This window comes from Mustelus asterias, chromosome 13 (genome assembly GCF_964213995.1).
Source record: "Mustelus asterias chromosome 13, sMusAst1.hap1.1, whole genome shotgun sequence".
NCBI classification, from domain to species: domain Eukaryota; kingdom Metazoa; phylum Chordata; class Chondrichthyes; order Carcharhiniformes; family Triakidae; genus Mustelus; species Mustelus asterias.
In genome coordinates, this window is record NC_135813.1 from 1229053 (window position 1) to 1243470 (window position 14418).

A 14418-nucleotide genomic window follows, 5' to 3' on the forward strand; every position below is an offset into this window, starting at 1 on the left:
AGATGTTCTGTCTAACATAGCAGATAGGGAGTGCAAGAGGGAGCTTCAAAAGCAATTGAAGAGCAAAAAGGGAGCATGAAAAAGGACTTGTGAACAAGGTTGGGGAAAATCCTAACATTCTATAAATACATTGAGGGGAAGAGGTTAACCAGGGAAAGAGTAGGGCCAATTAGAGACCAAGGGGGCAATCTGTGTGTGTGAAACCACAGGGCATTGGAAAGGTGTTAAATGAATTCTTCTCATCAGTCTTCACGCAGGAAGAGAGCGTAGGTACATAATTCAGCAACAGGAACGGAGAGGACCTTGAGCACTTTGACATAGGAAGTCCAAAGATGTGTGGGTTAGGTTGATTGGCTATGCTAAATTGACCCTTAGTGTCAGGGAGATTAGCGGGGTAAATATGTGGGGTTACTGGGATAGGGTCTGAGTGGGTTTGTTGTCAGTGCAGGCTTGATGGATCTTCTGCACTGTAGGGATTCTATGATTCTACGAAATGAGGAAGTATTGGAGGTTCTGACAGGCTGAAAAATGGACAAATCCCCAGACCCAGATGAATTGCATCCCAGGTTTCTGTGGGAGGCGAGGCAGGAAATTACAGGGGCTCCGACACAAATTATTAATTGCTCTCTGGCCATGGGGAAAGTGCCAGAGGATTGAAGGACAGCTAATGTGGTTCCACTTTACAAGAAGGGTGGTAGAGATGAACCAGGAAATTACAGACCGGTGAGTTTCACATCAGTGGTAGGGAAACTATTGGAGAAAATTCTGAAGGAGCGAATTAATCTCCACTTGGAGTGGCATGTGTTAATTAGGGAGAGTCAGCATGGCTTTGTCAGAGGGAGGTCATGCCTAACAAATTTGGTAGAGAGTTTTGAAAAAGTGATCTAGGAAAGTGCAGTTGATGTAGTTTATATGGATTTTATCAAAGCTTTTGACAAGGTCCCACATGGGAGACTGATTGAGAAGCACATTTCAGGGAAACTCGGTGAGACGGATCAGAAACTGGATTAGTAATAGGACACAGGGCGATGGTAGAAGACTGTTTGAGTGGCTGGAGGCTGGTGTCCAGTGACGTATCACAAGGTTCAGTACTGGACACCTTATTGTTTGTTTTATACATAAATTATATAGATGAGAATGGGGGGGGGGGAATGATAAGAAGTTTGCAGATGACAAAAAGATTGGTAGGGTGGTTAATAGCGAAGGTCGTAGGTAACAGGAAGCTGTAGATGGGTCAGTCAGATGGGCAGAGCAGTGGCAGATGGTATTTAATCCTGATAAGTGCAAGGTGATGCAATTTGGAAGACAAGGGAGTATTTAATGAATGGCAAGACACTGGGAAGCTCAGGGGAACAGATGGATCTTGGGGTAATTATTCACAGATACCTGAATGCGGCAAAGCAGGTGAACATTAGGCCACAGCTGGAGTACTGTGTGCCGATCTGGTCACATCACTATAGGAAGGAGGTGATAGCACTAGAGGGGGTGCAGAGGAGGTTCACCAGGATGTTGCCTGGGATGGAGCATTTGAACTATAAGGAGAGACTGGATAGGCTTGGATTGTTTTCTCTCGAGCAGAGAATGCTGAGGGGGACATGATTGAGGTGTATAAGATTATGAGGGGCATGGACAGGGTGAGTATGGAGCAGCTGCTCCCCTTGGTTGAGGGGTCAATCACGAGGGGGCACAGTTTTGAGGGGCAGAAGGGATTTGAGAACAACATTTTTCACACAGAGGGTGGTAGGAATCTGGAATGCGCTGCCTGGGAAAGTCGTGGAGGCCGGAAACCTTACAATCTTTAAAAAGTATTTGGATGAACACTTGAAATATCAAAACATTGAAGGATATGGGACAAGTGCAGGAAAATGGGATTAGCGTGACTTCAGTGCCAGTTATTGTTGGTGCAGAGTCGATGGGCCTTTTCTGTACTGTACCACTTTATGACTCGACAACAGGACATCCCAAGTTATCCATGAATGGACTGGATAATAAACAACATGATTTCAATCTATTTTAGTATCAAAACACCACACACCAGCGGCTGAGCTTATTCCAAAAGGGGGTGTGAAGGAATCAGAAAACAACTTATTCAAATCCCTATTACCCGAAACATTTAACATTTGTGGACCCCCTAACTCACGCATTATTCCCTCCACCCGAAACAGAATGACAAAAATACTTAAAAAACATCCAAGATGGAAATACAAGTGGTGCCCCGCTCTGGCGCTGGCACATTACAGACCACGCACGCCAATGGAATCCTGTATGGCACCATCCCCATTGCTCCTGAACTGATTTCTTTGTCCAGGTTATCAATAAATTAAGTATATACACATGTACACGCATTACATCACTCACCCTCTGTCCCGCCCGCTCTCTCGCCCTCCCTCACACTCGCCCGCTCGTCCACCCTCGCCGTTCGGACTCGCCTGCGTTCCCCCTCCCTCACTCGCGCCCCCTCACTCACACCCGCACGCGCTCCTCACTCACGCCCGCCCGCGCCCCCTCACTCACGCCCGCCCGCGCCCCCCCACTCACGCCCGCTCGCGCCCCCTCACTCACGCCCGCTCGCGCTACCTCACTCACGCCCGCTCGTGCCCTCACTCACGCCCGCTCGCGCCCCCTCACTCACGCCCGCTCGCGCCCCCTCACTCACGCCCGCTCGCGCTCCCTCACTCACGCCCGCTCGCGCTCCCTCACTCACGCCCGCTCGCGCTCCCTCACTCACGCCCGCTCGCGCTCCCTCACTCACGCCCGCTCGCGCTCCCTCACTCACGCCCGCTCGCGCTCCCTCACTCACGCCCGCTCGCGCTCCCTCACTCATGCCCGCTCGCGTTCTCTCACTCACGCCCGCTCGCGCTCTCTCACTCACGCCCGCTCGCGCTCCCTCACTCACGCCCGCTCGCGCTCCCTCACTCACGCCCGCGCTCCCTCACTCACGCCCGCTCGCGCTCTCTCACTCACGCCCGCTCGCGCTTCCTCACTCACGCCCGCTCGCGCTCCCTCACTCACGCCCGCCTGCGCCCCCTCACTCACGCCCGCTCTCTCTCACTCACGCCCGCTCGCGCCCCCTCACTCACGCCCGCTCGCGCTCTCTCACTCACGCCCGCTCGCGCTCCCTAACTCACGCCCGCCTGCGCTCCCTCACTCACGCCCGCCTGCGCTCCCTCACTCACGCCCGCCTGCGCTCCCTCACTCACGCCCGCTCGCGCTCCCTCACTCACGCCCGCTCGCGCTCCCTCACTCACGCCCGCTTGCGCTCCCTCACTCACGCCCGCCCGCGCTCCCTCACTCACGCCCGCTCGTGCCCCCTCACTCACGCCCGCTCGTGCTCCCTCACTCACGCCCGCTCGTGCTCCCTCACTCACGCCTGCTCGTGCCCCCTCACTCACGCCCGCTCGTGCTCCCTCACTCACGCCTGCTCGTGCCCCCTCACTCACGCCCGCTTGCGCTCCCTCACTCACGCCCGCCCGCGCTCCCTCACTCACGCCTGCTCGTGCCCCCTCACTCACGCCCGCTCGTGCTCCCTCACTCACGCCCGCTCGTGCTCCCTCACTCACGCCCGCTCGTGCTCCCTCACTCACGCCCGCTCGTGCCCCCTCACTCACGCCCGCTCGTGCCCCCTCACTCACGCCCCCTCGTGCCCCCTCACTCACGCCCGCGTGCGCTTCCTCACTCACGCCCGCTCGCGCTCCCTCACTCACGCCCGCGTGCGCTTCCTCACTCACGCCCGCTCGCGCTCCCTCACTCACGCCCGCTCACGCTCCCTCACTCACGCCCGCTCGTGCTTCCTCACTCACGCCCGCTCACGCTCCCTCACTCACGCCCGTGTGCGCTTCCTCACTCACGCCCGCTCACGCTCCCTCACTCACGCCCGCTCACGCTCCCTCACTCACGCCCGCGTGCGCTTCCTCACACACGCCCGCTCGAGCTCCCTCACTCACGCCCGCGCTCCCTCACTCACGCCCGCGCTCCCTCACTCACGCCCGCTCGCGCCCCCTCACTCACGCCCGCTCGCGCTCCCTCACTCACGCCCGCTCGTGCCCCCTCACTCACGCCCGCGTGCGCTCCCTCACTCACGCCCGCGTGCGCTCCCTCACTCACGCCCGCATGCGCTCCCTCAATCACGCGCACTCCCTCGCTCACGCTCCCTCACTCACACCCGCGTGCGCCCCCTCACTCACGTCCGCTCGCGCTCCCTCGCTCACGCCCGCGTGCGCACCCTCGCTCACGCCCGCTCGCGCTCCCTCGCTCACGCCCGCGTGCTCTCCCTCACTCATGCCCGCTCGCGCTCCCTCACTCACGCCCGCTCGCGCTCCCTCACTCACGCCCGCTCACGCTCCCTCACTCACGCCCGCGCTCCCTCACTCACGCCCGCGCTCCCTCTCTCACGCCCGCTCGCGCTCCCTCACTCACGCCCGCTCGTGCCCCCTCACTCACGCCCGCTCGTGCTCCCTCACTCACGCCCACTCGCGCTCCCTCACTCACGCCTGCCTGCGCTCCCTCACTCACGCCCGCTCGTGCCCCCTCACTCACGCCCGCTCGCGCTCCCTCACTCACGCCCACTCGCGCTCCCTCACTCACGCCCGCTCGCGCTCCCTCACTCACGCCCGCTCGTGCCCCCTCACTCACGCCCGCCCGCGCTCCCTCACTCACGCCCGCTCGTGCCCCCTCACTCACGTCCGCTCGTGCCCCCTCACTCACGTCCGCTCGTGCCCCCTCACTCACGCCCGCTCGTGCCCCCTCACTCACGCCCGCTCGTGCCCCCTCACTCACGCCCGCTCGTGCCCCCTCACTCACGCCCGCTCGTGCCCCCTCACTCACGCCCGCTCGTGCCCCCTCACTCACGCCCGCTCGCGCTCCCTCACTCACGCCCGCTCGCGCTCCCTCACTCACACACATTTACACAGCTGTTTGTTGGGTGAATGACCGTCAATGGAATGTGCTTGTTAGGGTCTTCATTATCAGATTGATTCGTAAAAAAAGAGCAGCATCAGCCTTTGAATCCCATGAGGTAAGGTTCAAATTGTGAGGGCTGGCTGCTGGATGAAATCTGTGCCTAAACTGTACATTGAGCGCCCAGATTGGCAAGCGGTTCCAGGTCTATTCAGATTCACTGGTGTCCGAGGAACTGGAGCCACTGGAGCTGCTGCTCCCAGAGTCAGATGATGAACTGCTGCTGCCGCTGAGTCGTGTGGGACCACCTCCCTGTCGAGGGTCTGACTTACCGCCTGTGAGTAAAAACATCTGACAATTAGAGTGAAAACAACATTAATACTACTTGATTTTAATTCTCAAGCTTTATTCAGCACTGGCATTAATTTCCCACCCGTAGTCACTCAGTGTAGGCCTTCTTCATGAACCTCTGCAGTCCATGTGACGAAGGAGCTCCTACACTGCAGTTATACAGAATTGAATTCCAGGATCAAGTATCTGCAGCATAACATTAGGCAGTGATCACTATATAAGGTTCAGTAGGTTGGCTATGAAAAGGACAAGGAGAAATCCAGAGTAAGAATCATTAACTGGGCCAAAGACAGCTTTAACGGGGTCAGAAAGGATCTGGACTCGATAAATTACAACTAAACATTGGCAGCAAAATTATAACTGAAAAATGGGCAGAAGAAATAGTTCAGATACAGTCAGGGAGAAATAAAGAACAAACAAAACACAGCTACCTAGATGACAAAAGAGATTGAGATGAAGAGGCACGGTGGCACAGTGGTTAGCACTGCTGCCTCACAGCGCCAGGGACCCGGGGTGGCACGGTGGCACAGTGATTAGCACTGCTACCTCACAGCGCCTGGGACCCGGGGCGGCACGGTGGCACAGTGATTAGCACTGCTACCTCACAGCGCCAGGGACCCGGAGCAGCACAGTGGTTAGCACTGCTAACCAAAATGGTTGACGAGAGAAGGGCCGTGGATGTCGTCTATATGGACTTTAGTAAAGCGTTTGACAAAGTCCCTCATGGTAGGCTGGTGAAAAAGGTTGGATCTCATGGGATAAAGGGGGAGGTGGCTAGATGGGTGGAGAACTGGCTTGGTCACAGAAGACAGAGGGTGGTAGTGGAAGGGTCTTTTTCCGGCTGGAGGCCTGTGACTAGTGGTGTTCCGCAGGGCTCTGTATTGGGACCTCTGCTGTTTGTGATTTATATAAATGATCTGGAAGGTGGTGTAACTGGGGTGATCAGTAAGTTTGCGGACGACACAAAATTGGCAGGACTTACAGATAGTGAGGAACATTGTCAGAGGCTACAGAAGGATATAGATAGGCTGGAAATTTGGGCAAAGAAATGGCAGATGGAGTTCAATCCTGATAAATGCGAAGTGATGCATTTTGGTAGAAATAATGTAGGATGGAGCTATACGATAAATGGCAGAACCATAAAGGGTGTAGATACGCAGAGGGACCTGGGTGTGCAAGTCCACAGATCCTTGAAAGTGACGTCACAGGTGGAGAAGGTGGTGAAGAAGGCATATGGCATGCTTGCCTTTATAGGACGGGGCATAGAGTATAAAAGTTGGGGTCTGATGTTGCAGATGTATAGAACGTTGGTTCGGCCGCATCTGGAATACTGCGTCCAGTTCTGGTCGCCACACTACCAGAAGGATGTGGAGGCTTTGGAGAGAGTGCAGAGGAGGTTTACCAGGATGTTGCCTGGTATGGAGGGGCTTAGTTATGAGGAGAGATTGGGTAAACTGGGGTTGTTCTCCCTGGAAACTCGGAGGATGAGGGGAGACTTAATAGAGGTGTATAAAATTATGAAAGGCATAGATAGGGTGAACGGTGGGAAGCTTTTCCCCAGGTCGGTGGTGACGTTCACGAGGGGTCATAGGTTCAATTTGAAGGGTGGGGGAGGTTTAACACGGATATCAGACGGACATATTTTACACAGAGGGTGGTGGGGGCCTGGAATGCGCTGCCAGGCAAGGTGGTGGAGGCGGACACACTGGGAACATTTAAGACTTATCTAGACAGCCATATGAACGGAGTGGGAATGGAGGGATACAAAAGAATGGTCTAGTTTGGACCAGGGAGCGGCGCGGGCTCGGAGGGCCAAAGGGCCTGTTCCTGTGCTGTATTGTTCTTTGTTCTTTGAGCCGGGACCTCTGGATTACTACTGCAATGACATGACCACTGCGTCACTGCCTGCCATGCTGTTTAATTAGAACATGGTGAATGTGTATAGCAACTTAAGCTATGTCTTTGATATCCTTACCCAACCAAGTTCAATTTGTGGGAGCCGAGTGCGAGTCTCTCTGTGACTGACTGGGGTGGGGGGGTGAAGAGGCAGGGGGCAGCAGCGCTGGGTGATGGATGAAGCTTTACCTCTCTTGCTGGCTTTCTTGCTGTGGTTGGGTTGCCCGCTAATGTCCTGCAAACGTTTTTCCAGCTCTTTCTTCTTCTCCACAGTAAGGTCCTCCTTTGTTTTGCCGACACTTTTCTTTGATGACGCAGCTAAATCACAACAGGCCAATCATTAAGGGTGACACAGCAATTAGTTCACAAAACCACACAATCCACAATGCATCATCTTACCAAATACATTGCCTCCCTTCAGCTCAGTCAAAAGATCAAGGATTCAAAGGACCCCACAATCCCAATAGACACTCGGAAGTCCTGCAGGAGTGCCGCACTGTCAGAGGGTCAGTACTGAGGGAGTGCCGCACAGTCAGAGGGCCAGTGCTGAAGGAGTGCCGCACAGTCAGAGTCAGTGCTGAGGGAGTGCCACACTGTCAGAGGGCCAGTGCTGAGGGAGTGCCGCACTGTCAGAGGGCCAGTGCTGAGGGAGTGCCGCACTGTCAGAGGGCCAGTGCTGAGGGAGTGCCACACTGTCAGAGGGCCAGTGCTGAAGGAGCGCCGCACTGTCAGAGGGTCAGTGCTGAGGGAGTGCCACACTGTCAGAGGGCCAGTGCTGAAGGAGCGCCGCACTGTCAGAGGGTCAGTACTGAGGGAGTGCCGCACTGTCAGAGTCAGTGCTGAGGGAGTGCCGCACTGTCAGAGAGTCAGTGCTGAGGGAGTGCCACACTGTCAGAGTCAGTGCTGAGGGAGTGCCGCACTGTCAGAGGGTCAGTGCTGAGGGAGTGCCACACTGTCAGAGGGTCAGTGCTGAGGGAGTGCCACACTGTCAGAGGGCCAGTGCTGAGGGAGCGCCGCACTGTAGAGGGTCAGTGCTGAGGGAGTGCCGCACTGTCAGAGGGTCAGTGCTGAGGGAGTGCCACACTGTCAGAGGGTCAGTACTGAGGGAGTGCCGCACTGTCAGAGTCAGTGCTGAGGGAGTGCCGCACTGTCAGAGGGTCAGCGCTGAGGGAGCGCCGCACTGTCAGAGGGTCAGTACTGCGGGAGTGCCGCACTGTCAGAGAGTCAGTACTGAGGGAGTGCCGCAATGTCAGAGGGTCAGTACTGAGGGAGTGCCGCACTGTCAGAGGGTCAGTACTGAGGGAGCGCCGCACTGTCAGAGGGTCAGTGCTGAGGGAGTGCCGCACTGTCAGAGGGTCAGTACTGAGGGAGCGCCGCACTGTCAGAATCAGTGCTGAGGGAGTGCCGCACTGTCAGAGGGTCAGTGCTGAGGGAGTGCCGCACTGTCAGAGGGTCAGTGCTGAGGGAGTGCCGCACTGTCAGAGGATCAGTGCTGAGGGAGTGCCGCACTGTCAGAGGGTCAGTGCTGAGGGAGTGCCGCACTGTCAGAGGGTCAGCGCTGAGGGAGTGCCGCACTGTCAGAGGGTCAGCGCTGAGGGAGTGCTGCACTGTCAGAGGGTCAGTACTGAGGGTCAAGAGTACTTTCTGACTCAGGCAAAAGTGCTACTAACTGTGCTACAGCTAGCACATAAAGACTGGACACCAGATGTATAGATTTTAATTCATTCGAGAGTTGGTATATACCTGAGAGAAATGAAAGTTTGCTGGGGTCTGGAATTGTTGCCTGGACCAGAGGCAGTCCGACTAAGTGTCAATATTCAAACAGGGCAACAAGCCCGATCTGAGAAATAATCTGCCCATTCCCAGCAGTGGTCATCTTTCAGTCCCCAGGTGAACACACGGACACTGAATGGATTCTTCGAGGTCAGTGGGGACACCCAACACAGCTTCTGACAAAGAAGATTTATCCCAGCAATCTAGTTGGATTTAGTTTAGAGGGAAGTTATTAGGTTAGTGGAGGTAGGCAACCTGGTTGACATTGTATACCTGGTAATGGGGGCCGGTTACTACTGGAATCCCACAGGGATCTGTGTTGGGGCTGCTGCTCTTCATCTCTACCACTGAACATGTCGGGGGAAGTGTCTGCAAGTTTGCGGTTGAAACAAAGATAATGACCTTTGATGAGAAAAATAAGATTACAAGCAGATCGAGACGCAAAGGTGAACAGGTCCATGACACAGCAAACAGATCAGTATAACATGACACACGTATAAATGCAGAAAATTGTCAAGTCGAAGACCAAGATGTCCCAATCGATGCAACTTCACCAGTACCACAAGACCACAATGCCAGACTGTTAAACACATTAAAACAGAGAATTAAATATGAAACAATTACATCACTGTTTTTTGTCATTCATTATTGGGATGTGGGTGTCACTGGCAAGGCCGGTCCCGTCCCTCGTTGCCCTTGAGAAGCTGGTCATGGTCCTTATCCTTAATGTTTCATAGAACGTGGAACTTGCTGGGTCACTTTACAGGACAGTCATGTTGGTGTGTGACAGGAGTTACATCTCGGCCCAGGCTGGGTAAGGACGGCGGGTTTCCATTCTTAAAGAACATTCGTGACGCAGTTGGGTTTTCCTGACAATCTGACAGCTTCCTGGTCATTTTTGGTGATCCCAGATTTTTAAAAACGGGATTCAAACTGCTGTTATCTGGATTGCCATGATATGGAGATGCCGGCGTTGGACTGGGGTAGGCACAGTGCTATTATCTGGATCATTAGTGGAGGAACAAACAACCACACACCCATAGCCGTTTGTGGAAGACTTGAATTGAAACTTCAGAGAGGTAGGGAGAGGGCGATGGGACCTCAATTCACAAGTGTGGGCAAGACTCCATATTCTGAAGAAGAGATTGGCTCAATGGACCAGGGTCAGTTCAGAAAATGGACTGTACTCTGCAGCAAAATATCTGCACATTCACATCAAAAGCAGCAAATTAAAAACATTCATCACATATTTGGGTTCCAATTCTTTATCAGTCGCAACATTCAATTAACAGGCTCCACATTTATTTACTGAGACAAAGACTCAAAACAGGTTGGATAACTTTACCCTGAAGCTTGCTGCAAGGCTGCTCTCTCAGCCCACACTTCCCTATCTGATATAGTGCTCGCCTCAGAAAGAGCAGGAAGCCTCAGGCCCTGTCCATCCTGAGATCGTGCTCTCAATCAGGGTCAGCACGTCCAGGTGCTGGAAATGGAAATGATGTCAGCACCCTCCGAGTTGGACAAGATGGACGAGGAAAGGGGAGAAAGCCAGAGCTCGCTGGCCTAACTGCTCTGCACTGATTCCTTCTCAATGACAATTAGAGATGGTGCATAAATGCTGGTCTGGCCAGCAATAACAATGTGCTGTGAATGAATAAATAAAAAAAACAATGTTATAATGCACGACAACAAGATTTGACGTCCATGACCCCTCACTGATAGAAAACGGTAACCGGGTGAAGAGAAGCTGCTGCTTCCAGGAGTCCCATCCCTTTCAGAGAGAATGAATGAAACATCGAACTATGCAATCCAAGCACACATGCTCCAAGCTAATATTTCAAGCTCCAAGCTCACAACCCATTGCAATTTTACACGTTTCAAACAAACACCATGTGATGTTATGATTTTCCAGTATGTGTGATCAATGTGAAGCATTACAAGTCCCAAATAGTTTCACTTACTGTATGATTTTCTTTGCTTTTTCTGTAAACAAGACTTGACGTATCGTTCCAGTTCACGCAGAGTGGTGGGCTTCAGAGTTTCAAAGTCTATTTCAATCTCGTCAGGGTTGGAGTCCCTGAGCGAGGGCTCCCTCGACTGAATGATGTGCACCACGCGGCCCAGTTTTTCACCTGGCAACTTGTTGATGTCGAGGCTCAGCTGACGTTTCTCGTCATATGACATTGGCTGAGCTTCCTCTTCCTCTTCAGAATCATCCACTAGAGCAGCCGGCTTTGCAGCTTTCTTCAGGGGTCTGAACATGAGCAAGAGACAGAATTATTCTAGGCCAAAGGAATGAAGGAATGTGCAATACCTCACATCCTCAGGATGTTCAACTACTCACAGCAAACAAGTAACTTTGCAAATGCAGTCACTGCAAATCATTCATTACTGACATGGAGTCAAACCAGGGGTGAATGGGAAAGGGGTGAATGGGAAAGGGGTGAATGGGAAAGGGGTGGCAGGTGGATCGCGACAGGGCATGTGGTGGGAAATCAGTGAGGGGCATGGGGCATGCGGATGGTGTGAGGAGGAAGGGGGAGGTGTTGAGGGGTTGGATGGGGTATAGAGTGCTAACGAAGGACAAAAAATTAAAATTGCCAAATTAGGACCAAGAAGCTAAGTGTATGTATCATTCCAGGAGGTAATTGAATCATGTTCTAAGGTCCCAGGAAAGGACATTGCAGCTGATGAACTCCATGGCCCCAGGACAACATGTGATGTGTTTCTTGTGGGAGGCGGGGCCGAGGGGAGGGAGGCGGGGCTGAGGGGAGGGAGGCAGGGCCGAGGGGAGGGAGGCGGGGCCGAGGGGAGGGAGGCGGATCCGAGGGGAGGGAGGCGGATCCGAGGGGAGGGAGGCGGATCCGAGGGGAGGGAGGGGGGGCCGAGGGGAGGGAGGGGGGGGCCGAGGGGAGGGAGGGGGGGGCCGAGGGGAGGGAGGGGGGGCCGAGGGGAGGGAGGGGGGGGCCGAGGGGAGGGAGGGGGGCCGAGGGGAGGGAGGGGGGGCCAAGGGGAGGCCGAGGGGAGGGAGGCGGGGCAGAGGGGAGGGAGGCGGGGCAGAGGGGAGGAATTAACAAGCAAATTGTAACTAAACACACACTGCACAGTATATTGCAGTTATGACCAAAACAGAGTCCAAGTATCTCAACAACCTATATCAGACCTATTTATTGACTGCAGCTCAGCCTTCAACACCATTATTCCCACAAGACTTATCTCCAAACTCCGTGGCCAGGGCCTTGGCTCCTCCCTCTGCAACTGGATCCTGAATTTCGAACTCACAGACCACAATCAGTAAAGATAGGTAACAACACCTCCTCCACGATCATCCTCAACATTGGTGCCCCTCAAGGCTTTGTTCTCAGCCCCCTACTATACTCCTTATAAATCTATGACTGTGCGGCCAAATTTCCCTCCACTCGATTTTCAAGTTTGCTGACGACATCACTGTAGTGGGTCAGATCTCAAACAATGACAAGACAGAGTACAGGAATGAGATAGAGAATCTGGTGAACTGGTGCGGCAACAATAATCTCTCCCTCAATGTCAACAAAACGAAAGAGATAGTCATCAACTTCAGGAAGCGTAATGGAAGACATGCCCCTACATCAATGGGGATGAAGTAGAAATGGTCGAGAGCTTCACATTTTTAGGCGTCCAGATCACCAACAACCTGTCCTGGTCCCCCCATGCCAACACTATAGTTAAGAAAGCCCACCAATGCCTCTACTTTCACACAAGACGAAGGAAATTTGGCATGTCAGCTACAACTCTCACCAACTTTTACAGATGCACCAGAGAAAGCATTCTTTCTGGTTGTATCACAGCTTGCTATGGCTCCTGCTCTGCCCAAGACTGCAAGAAACTACAAAAGGTCGTGAATGTAGCCCAATCCATCACGCAAACCAGCCTCCCACCCATTGACTCTGTCTACACTTCCTGATGCCTCGGCAAAGCCACCAGCATAATTAAGGACCCCACATCCCGGACATTCTCTCTTCCACCTTCGTGTCAGGAAAAAGATACAAAAGTCTGAGGTCACGTACCAACAGACTCAGGAACATCTTCTTCCCTGCTGCTGTCAGACTTTTGAATAGACCTACCTCGCATTAAGTTGATCTTTCTCCACACCCTAGCTATGACTGTGACACTACATTCTGCACTCTCTCCTTTCCTTCTCTATGAACGGTATGTTTTGTCTGTACAGCGCGCAAGAAACAATACTTTTCACTGTATACCAATACATGTGACAATAATAAATCAAATCAAATTCAGGGGGGGGGGGGGGAGAGATAGAAAATTAGGAAGCAAGACTTCAAAAGTTGTAATCTCCAAATGTCTCCCTGTGCCAGGCGCGAGTTAGTACAGGAATTGGAAGAGAAGACAGTTGACTGCGTGGCTGGAAAGATGGTGCAAAGAAAAGACTTTAGATTCTTTAGGGCTAAAAGGGGTCATGAAAAAGCATTGGCCAGCAGGATTAAGGAAAATCCCAAGGCTTTTTATTACATATATAAAGAACAAGAGGGTAGCCAGGGAAAGGGTTGGCCCACTCAAGGACAAGGGAGGAATCTATGCTTGGAGCCCGAGGAAATGGGCGAGGTATTAAATGAGGACTTTGCGTCAGTATTCACCAAAAAGGAGGACTTGGTGGATGATGAGTCTGGGAAAGGATGTGTAGATAGTTTGAGTCATGTTGAAATCAAAAAGGTGGTGGTATTGGGGTTCTTGAGAAACATTAAGTTAGACAAGTCCCTTGGGCCTGATGGGATATACCCCAGAATGCTGAAAGAGGCAAGGGAGGAAATTGCTGGGGCCTTGAGAGAAATCTTTGTGTCCTCACTGGCTACAGGGGAGGTCCCAGAGGATTGGACAATAGCCAATGTTGTTCCTTTGTTTAAGAAGGGTAGCAAGAATAATCCAGGTAATTACAGGCCGGTGAGCCTTACATCAGTGGTAGGGAAATTATTGGAGAGGATTCTTCGAAACAGGATTTATTCCCACTTGGAAATAAGTGGACGTATTAGTGAAAGGCAACATGGTTTTGTGAAGGGGAGGTCCTGTCTCACGAACTTGATCGAGTTTTTCGAGGAAGTGACGAAGATGATTGATGAGGATAGGGCAGTGGATGTTGTCTGCATGGACTTCAGTAAGGCCTTTGACAAGGTCCTTCATGGCAGACTGGTGCAGAAGGTGAAGTCGCATGGGATCAGAGGTGAGCTGGCAAGGTGGATACAAAACTGGCTCGGTCAAAGAAGACAGAGGGTAGCAGTGGAAGGGTGCGTTTCTGAATGGAGGGCTGTGACAAGTGGTGCTCCTCAGGGATCAGTGCTGGGGCCTTTGCTGTTTGTAATAAATATATATTTGGAGGAAAATGTAACTGGTTTGATTAGTAAGTTTGCGGACGACACAAAGGTTGGTGGATTTGCGGATAGCGATGAGGATACAGCAGGATATAGATCAGTTGGAGACTTGGGCAAAGAGATGGTAGATGGAGTTAAATCC

At 53.0% G+C, this 14418-nt stretch overlaps 2 protein-coding genes across 10 annotated transcripts in view; one reads left to right on the forward strand and one right to left on the reverse strand.

Moving 5' to 3' along the window:
* The window catches only part of LOC144502320 (retinoic acid receptor RXR-alpha-A-like), a 423978-nt gene that overhangs the window by 51685 nt on the left and 357875 nt on the right, over positions 1 to 14418 (forward strand). The window lies entirely within an intron of this gene.
* The window catches only part of brd3b (bromodomain containing 3b), a 61250-nt gene continuing 51664 nt past the window's right edge, over positions 4833 to 14418 (reverse strand). For 6 of the 9 annotated variants that reach the window (XM_078226133.1, XM_078226130.1, XM_078226126.1 and 3 more), the window contains 4 exons: positions 10878 to 11170; positions 9190 to 9318; positions 7333 to 7461; positions 4833 to 5231 (listed from right to left, as the gene is read on the reverse strand). In XM_078226133.1, the coding sequence (XP_078082259.1) occupies positions 5104 to 5231; positions 7333 to 7461; positions 9190 to 9318; positions 10878 to 11170 (679 nt within the window). In that variant the 3' untranslated portion in view covers positions 4833 to 5103. The remainder of the gene's footprint in view (positions 5232 to 7332; positions 7462 to 9189; positions 9319 to 10877; positions 11171 to 14418) is intronic. The other 3 variants (XM_078226132.1, XM_078226129.1, XM_078226134.1) reach the window with 2 other exon arrangements.